Source organism: Cyprinodon variegatus, unplaced genomic scaffold, assembly GCF_000732505.1.
Source record: "Cyprinodon variegatus isolate N-32 unplaced genomic scaffold, C_variegatus-1.0 Scaffold187, whole genome shotgun sequence".
In the NCBI taxonomy this organism is placed as follows: Eukaryota; Metazoa; Chordata; class Actinopteri; order Cyprinodontiformes; family Cyprinodontidae; genus Cyprinodon; species Cyprinodon variegatus.
This window is the reverse complement of record NW_015150640.1, coordinates 637,055-644,904: the sequence shown is the minus strand read 5'-3', so window position 1 is coordinate 644,904 and position 7,850 is coordinate 637,055. Positions and strand designations below refer to the sequence as shown.

At 37.0% G+C, this 7,850-nt stretch overlaps 1 protein-coding gene across 1 annotated transcript in view; it reads right to left on the bottom strand.

Annotated features, from left to right (window-relative positions):
• The window catches only part of LOC107087584 (ALK tyrosine kinase receptor-like), a 75,982-nt gene extending 69,042 nt beyond the window's left edge, over window positions 1-6,940 (bottom strand). Inside the window, exon 1 of the mRNA XM_015379239.1 lies at window positions 6,742-6,940. Within this exon, the coding sequence (XP_015234725.1) occupies window positions 6,742-6,784 (43 nt within the window). The 5' untranslated portion in view covers window positions 6,785-6,940. The remainder of the gene's footprint in view (window positions 1-6,741) is intronic.
• Window positions 6,941-7,850: the final 910 nt, after the last annotated feature.

Here is a 7,850-nt window from a genome sequence, read left to right as displayed (position 1 = left end):
GCATTTGAGACTGGCTCCATGTGAAGCCAGTGTTTATTTTGATGTAACCTCCCTCCTAAAGTAACTTGCATTCCCACACCGGAGGCAGTAAACACAGTCAGGACACAACTGGAACATGGTTTAACCCTAAAAAGGCAGGACCACTTTAACACCTATCCAGATTTGTGACCTGTTGGACCTCTGGCTTTCAAGCCCATGAATCAAATACAGTGATAACTTCTACTGACAGAAAGGTACCTTACTGGATGGGCTAGTTTCATCCACTGTTGTCAATATCAATATGGAGAAGATGGAGAGCAGAGGACTCAGCATGTATGAGCGAACACAACCAAAGATCAGATATGTGGAACGTGGGTCAAAATCTAAATCCAAGAAGTTGAGGCATTTACCAATCACATCAACTCAGTTGACAGAAACATCAACTTCCTTAGAGAGGATGCCAAGAAAAACATCTTGCCCTTTCTGGACTGCTCTGTTCACATTAAGGACAATGGGATTCTTAATACTGAGGTTTACAGGAAAACCACATACGGACCAATACCATATACTTTCTGTGATCAGAACTCTGAGCTACCGGGCTGACAATATTGTATCAATTACAGAGGTTTTTAAGTCGGTAAAACAACTAGCAGTGAGAACAACAAGGCTTGAAACACAGATGAGAAGACAGTGAGGACTGTACAACTTCCTATACTGGTTAGACCAAACAACAACTTCAAAAAAGCATGGCACAGCATAGGACAGCCAATAACTCAAGGCAAGGTTCAGCTATACACTTGCACCTCAAGAACGAAAGACACACCTTTGAAGACCAAAGTTTTCAGATTTTGTACAAAGAGGACAGATGGTTTGAAAGAGACGTCAAGGAAGCTATCTTTGTGAAAAGAGAAAAGCCATCACTTAACGGAGGGCGAGGATTATGATTTAAGCTTTCAAGTATTTAGAATTAAGTCATGGAACTTATTCCCAATAAGTTACATAAGCACTATAGCATTACAATTTCAAAGACCAATCACAGAGACAATGCACAACAAAAAGCTCCAACAATCCACAATGAAAAAAATAATGCAACCGTGTTCAGCATTTACTTAATCATATGTAGTCACTTTAACACAATTGTTTCATGTTAGCAGGGTAGGACATAAAACAATTGTGCTAAAGTAACTGAATATGATTAAGTAAATGCCACAAGAACAAAGGGTGGCTATTTGATCTGCACCTGACTTGGATTGTGCACAGGAGAAAGGTCCTCCATGCTCCATGCATCAGCCCTCCAACTAACAGAACTAACTAGCTAACAGAATTGACAAAGACTCCTGGATAGGTATAGAAACATCTTCAAAAAAAATTTGTGAAAGTTCAGCTGCCTAACCCTGTTTGTAGTTGACCGATGGAAACTTCCTCTGTCTGTACAGTTAACCTAACTATAATCAGAGCTAGACCCTCAATTGTCAACAATAAACTAACTTAAGCAAAATCATTATGAAAGTTTTATTTATTTACAAAACTAGTGGCTCATTTTTTTGATAGTAGGCTGACAGGAAAGGGGGTATGAGAGAGGGGGAGAGACATAGGCAAAGGACCACAGGTCAGATTCGAACCCAGATCGGCCACGTTGAGGACTAAGGCTTCCTTACATTGGTCATGCGCACTAACCACTGCGCCATCTGCACACCCCTTATGATTAAATATTTAAATATAGAAAAGTTTTATTTTAGTTTATTTTTTTCAGATTTTAAATGAGCTCTTGAACTGGGGTAAAACCATCTATAAGAAGGCAACACAGCCTTTGACCACACCAAATCAAACATGAGTTCCTGGGTCAAATCTGAGGAAATTCCCTTGTGGAGTTCATGATACCCCTTATGATAATATTGAGAGGAAAGGACAGATGTTGAGGAAATGAGCAATAAATCACTATCTCACAATAACCAGAAGCAATACTGAACTTTCAAAGAAACAATATGAGAAACACAGATTTTGTTTTAAGCACAAAAATATAGTACAAAGTTCAAAGTGTTCTTCTGCAGTAATGTATATCATTACTGTATAATACTCTGCTGCAATGTTTTTCATATATAGTTTTTATAGTCATGCACTTCATCATGTCAACTTTTTCATTTTCTTAACTGTGATCATATCGTCCCCACCTGACAGCTCCTTATTCACTGTTCTTTGTGGGTTAAAATAATGACTTTCTTTCCTTTAAGTTTTATCACTCTTTGATCTAATAGGCTGCTTCTCGCAGATTCCAAATATCTTCCAACTTTCGAGCTCATGTGTCACATTTCCTGCTGTCACTTAATTACTTTCCAGCTTTGAAAAGCAAGTGGCCATAAAAATTAAGAACGACACACCATGCAGGCAATGAAAGAACACCTAAAAATACTCCTTTTACATCAGAGTTAAAAAAAAACATATAATCATTGTTGACAAACATGTCTAAACCACACTTGGTATTCAGGGTTATTGTTAGTTGTTGCATATTGACATCTATCAAATCATTAGTACACCTGCCAAAAACGTGTAAAAAATTGTGTGAAAATAATTGAGTGCGAAAGAAAAAACAATAAAAATATAACAATATTTTAAAAACATTAAATATATCTTAATCAATAATCAAAAGGAAATGCAATGAAATGGGGTAAAAATCACGCAAAAAATAATTTCAATTGTTAGAATGGCTGTACATTATGGTGGTAAGGTTTGCAGCACTGTTGCCTTGCAGCAAGAAGGTCCTTTTTGTCTGGAGTTGTTCTCCCAAGCTGCCATGGGTTCTCTCTGGGTACTTGGGCTTCTTACCACAGTCCAAAAACATGAATGTTAGATTGACTGGGTTCTCTAAAATATTCTAAGGTGTGAGCATCTGTGCACATGGTTATGGCTCTTGCCCTGAGGTGGGCTGTCCACTTGTCCAGACTTTACTCTACCTTTTGCTCAAAGACTGCTATAGATGGCCACCAGCTTCCCTTGTTCCTGACATACAATAGATGGAACATGGTAAAGTTTAAATGGAGAGCAACTCCACGGAAAAGCCTTTCATATAGTTTGCTAATGTGTACATTTTAATAATCTGATTTCTATACATTTGGGACAAGTATTTTTGGGGTTCTAAATGGGCAATACCAATATTGGGGGCTTTAAAAAACTGATATCCAATATATTGGCTGATAACTTGGACAAACACCGGATACACACTCTCCAACTGGACTGTAAACATAATAATATGTTGTCAGCATAACATAGCTTTTTTTGGGTGGTTTTGTCATACAGCTGTATTATGGACCTCATTCTCTTGTCCAGAGAATCCACCTGGTCCCCTTTTTTAAGTGGTTAATCCTGTTTCTCTCATAGAGATAACTAATCGAAGAACAGTTTTTACCTCTATATTCTCTCTTTAATCTTCTAGACTTCAATTTTGACTCAGAATTATTTCTTCCTACTGTAGCTGTGTTTCCCTTTTAGATGATAAGCTATCTCAAACAATCAGCTTATCATAAAAATCTAAGAAAATTAGCAATTATTAAAACCAAAGCTATATCGTGAAATACAAGCTAGCGCCTAAATCAATCAGATTTTACCCAATGTTCCAGCCTAGGGTTGGATTACAGTCCGAAAATCTTAGGAGATTACTATAATTTTGTAGTATTTTCTAATACCAACTTAGTCCTTCTCATTGAACTTCTGTCATTCTTTTTTAAAGTTCTTTCTCTCCTCCTCTTTCATCACTATCCTCACTGTTCCTCCAAACTCTTTATCCTGTCCATCTACATTAACTCCATGCCATAGCCTTACTTGCTACTTATACCTATAACACCAGCTAGTTATACACCAGCGGCAAAAAATAATCATATATAAATGTAGAATCAGACCAAAAAAAGTTTGTATATTTATCAAAATATGACCTTTTATCTTTAAACACTCCTCAAACGCACAATCATCTACTACAATAAACTTTCAATAAAATTCAATAAATTTTATTCAATAAATTCAATAAAATACAATAAAATTCCTTTTTAGTGAGCTGGGAAGAAGCTCATGTTAACTTTACAGCTATATTGTCTAAAAAAAAAAAATACCTGGTGAGGCTTAAAGCAGGGAACCTTACAGTGCAAATGGAATCTTATTTTATTTCATCATTATAGTGACACAAAGTGGGCAGATCAATTTTGATGGGACATGTCTCTAACGATATCTGTTGGGAAAGTAAAGATTTGTGGATCAGTGGCTAATGGGTAAAGTGGGCAATCCATATGAAGAGGTCTTAGTCCTCGACGTAGTCATTATGCATTTGAGTTCTGACTCATTAACCTTTGATTCATAGCCCCAACCCCACTCTCAGCTTCTTTTCCTGTTAGCCAACTGTCACATAAAGGCCACTAGTGCCAAATAATCTTAGAAAATATTATGATCAAGAATTGCGACCAGTGAACAACAAAGTGTCCAATGATCCACATTAAATATTACAACAAATCCTTACTGCTTTGAAGGAAAATAATTAACAAAATAGTTAAAACCTTTGCACAACACTGATTGTTTAATAGAAAATGCATTCTGCAGCCACCTACCTTTGATCTCGCATCAAACAAATTAATATCAGACCAATTTCATCGGAGTAGATATGAATGAGCAAATGTTCAAAGAGAGTTTAAAGATTTAAAGGAAAATGAGTTTGTGATTTTTTTCCCCACATATTTCTGCTCACTTCAGTTCCTAAGGCTGCAGGTTCCCAGTGAGCAAGAGTGAGAAACATCACCCACACATTACACTGGTGAAGCGGTGTCCAGCTTTCCCAAAAATGAAAAAAGCACATTCAAAGCACTGCATACCCCACTTAAGGTCAGAGCTCCTTATTCAACCATAAGAATGACAGACTGGGCAAAAATGGCATAAATAGGAAAGTTCAAAACCACAGCTGACCCAAAAGATCACAAAGGTTTTTAAAATGAGCCAAAAGAAAAAACACATTGATGATGAACCTCAAGACTTTTGGAAAATATTGTTGGAAATGCCAAATAGGACTTTATGAGAACATTTTTTGAACATTGTGTATCTAGTTAAATCCGCTATAAACTTTTGATTTGTTAAACACTTAAATATGCGTGAATTCAAGTGTGGATCTGGAATCTATTCAAACACTCATAACTTATGCTTCAGTATTTCTTATTGTCTAACAAAAGCCTAACAGAAAAACAATAGTTTGTAAACATTAAAGTGTTACGCTTGAATTCAAAATGGTCATGCAATGCAATTTTCAACTGAACAATAACAGAAAAACGAATGCCAGTTGTTGTTTCTGGCATGCATAATAAAGTTTCTGGCATGTAACATAATTCCCAAATTTGAATTCTGATTCAGATTAACAGAATAATACATTATCTATAGTTAACAATAATGCCTTTGTTTTTTTTTTTATTCTGACTAACAAAGATGTAGTTACACAGCTCATATAAATAAATACAGGCTCACACAAACAAAGACAAACTGCTACCAGTAAACAGCCCTGACTACAGGAAAACATCTGATGTCATAATTATACCAAAAATTTCAGATACAATTAGTGACTCTAAAACCTAAACTCCCTGCACAGAAATCTGTTTGGAAGAGGAAAACCATCTCCCTGACTGTGCTGCATGCTGCATTTGCCCGAGGGCTTGGACAGAGAGGGAGAACTGACTTAATGCTGTGAAATTTGGCAACGCTCACCCTGGGCCCTTTAAGTGACTGACTGCAGTAGGAGCCATCACTAGTCAGCAAGTGAATGTAACTTCAAATGGTGCAAAGGAAGGGGTTCTTACATGTTCTTATATGTGTGTCCTGCTGGTTAGAAAATAAAAAAAACTGGAATGTTCTTAATGAGGGAAAAGGAAGTTTAATCTACCATCCTCCTTAGATGCAATTTGCTATGCAAAAGGAATATCTCAAACATAAGCCTTTAACATTTTGGGGCATAATTTGGGCACACAATTGGGCACAGCAGCAGGAGCTTATTTGCAGTATAATTACGTTTAGAGGAATCAAAAAAAAAAAAAAGAACACAGCTCTAAAACATTGACTTACTTCAGTGTAAATATGCCTTCATGAGACAGTCTATGCAGTTATTAACACTCAGACCTTCATATGACAACATGCATGAACAGACAGGATAAGGCACATTTAAACTGATCTCATGTCAGTTGAAATATAAAATGTCAATAATAATTAAAATAAACAATTTTCACTTCAAATTTTTTAAGACAGTGTTTATTGAATTCCTCTCTAAGCTGATGTTGGATTTTCTTCCAAACTAACCCACCAGTGGTGGACTATATGGAAGTAATTGTGCTGACTGTCAGGAGGACAGTTTTCGTGCCAAGTCTTGTCCTCCTGCTGCTGCGTAAATTAGTACAAAATCAAATTCCTTTAAGTGTGCCACTGGAGTAAATGTAAGCTTCAAAGATATCAGCTGTTATTTTTGGTTACAGTGGAGATCTGTGCCTGAAAGCCGGGAAGAGCAATGCACGGTCCGTGGGTCTGAGAGGGATGAATCCGCGCTGCAACAGGCGCACCAAGGGACCGGACAGAGGGACCTCCGCGAACCCCCAGCAGTGGGTAAATTAAATGCAATAAAAAGAGCTACTCACAAAATTAAAACTTCAAAATGTAAACATGGTGGAAATAACAAACAGAATTACATGACTTAACAACAAAACTTCCCCCCATACAATAAGTCTTTGAAAGTTAAACATAAATACTACTTACTTAACAAAACAAAGATGGGGAGATGGTTTCTCCTAAAATCCATGACTTTTCCTTTTCTTTTTCTTTTTTTCCCTGCACAGCTAGCGGTGCCCCTGTTTCATTTACTCCCTCATCAAAGCCGGGGTCTGATCGCCTGGACGCGTCTCTGCGGGCGGACACATGCGCGCTCCTCCGCTCAGACTGTGGAGGTATTTCTCCAAGTTGCGCACTGTTGCTGTTACTGATGCTGATGATGATGCCAGTGACGACAGAGCCCCAAACCCCTCCTCCCTCTGCCTCCGTTAGTCACCGCTCTTCAGGGCTCTTCAGTCCCGTAGATGTTCAGGCTTTTTTCCCCGCAGCCCGCTGAGAGGATGTGCGTGAGCGCTTCCGCCGCTGAGATCAGGCGCTGATCATAATTCTACAGAGAACATTGCAGAGATTTATTTAGCTTAATGAGGAAATGAGATACTGTGATCTAAAAACAACACAGACGGATTTAATATCAACCGTCTGTATTATTTTGCTCATTTAAAACCCATAAACAACTGCGTTTTTATCTGTCTTAAATTAAAGGAACTCGGAGCTGAGCTTTTAATGGTGTGGCTTATTAACGAGATTTTTTTCTCCACACGAATTTGTTTTAAAGCTGCTCTCTTAACCTTTAAAAGTTGGCATCCTGGAGTGGCTATTGCTTAAATGCTGCCTGGAAAGCTACCTGTTTCTTTTTCTGCTGTTTCTCTTTTTATTATTACTACTTCCAGTACAGAAGATGATTAGGGCTACTGAAAAAAAAAAGTTAACTAATTTTTTAATTTTATTTCAATTTAATATGGGAAATAAGTCAGAATTCTGAGAAAAAAGTCAGAATTCTGAGAAAAAAGTCAGAAATTCTGAGATTAAAGTCAGAATTCTGAGATTAAAGTCAGAATTCTGAGATTAAAGTCAAAATTCTGTTTTTTCCCCAATATTAAACTAAAATAAAATGTAAAAATCAGTTAACTTTTTTTTTCTTTAGCCTTAATTCTCTTCCGTATTCCAGGCTTCAAACATAAAGATATAAAATTGTAATTCTTTGTGAAGAGAGAATCATGAAGATGAACAAAATTTATGTGATATTTAACACTTTT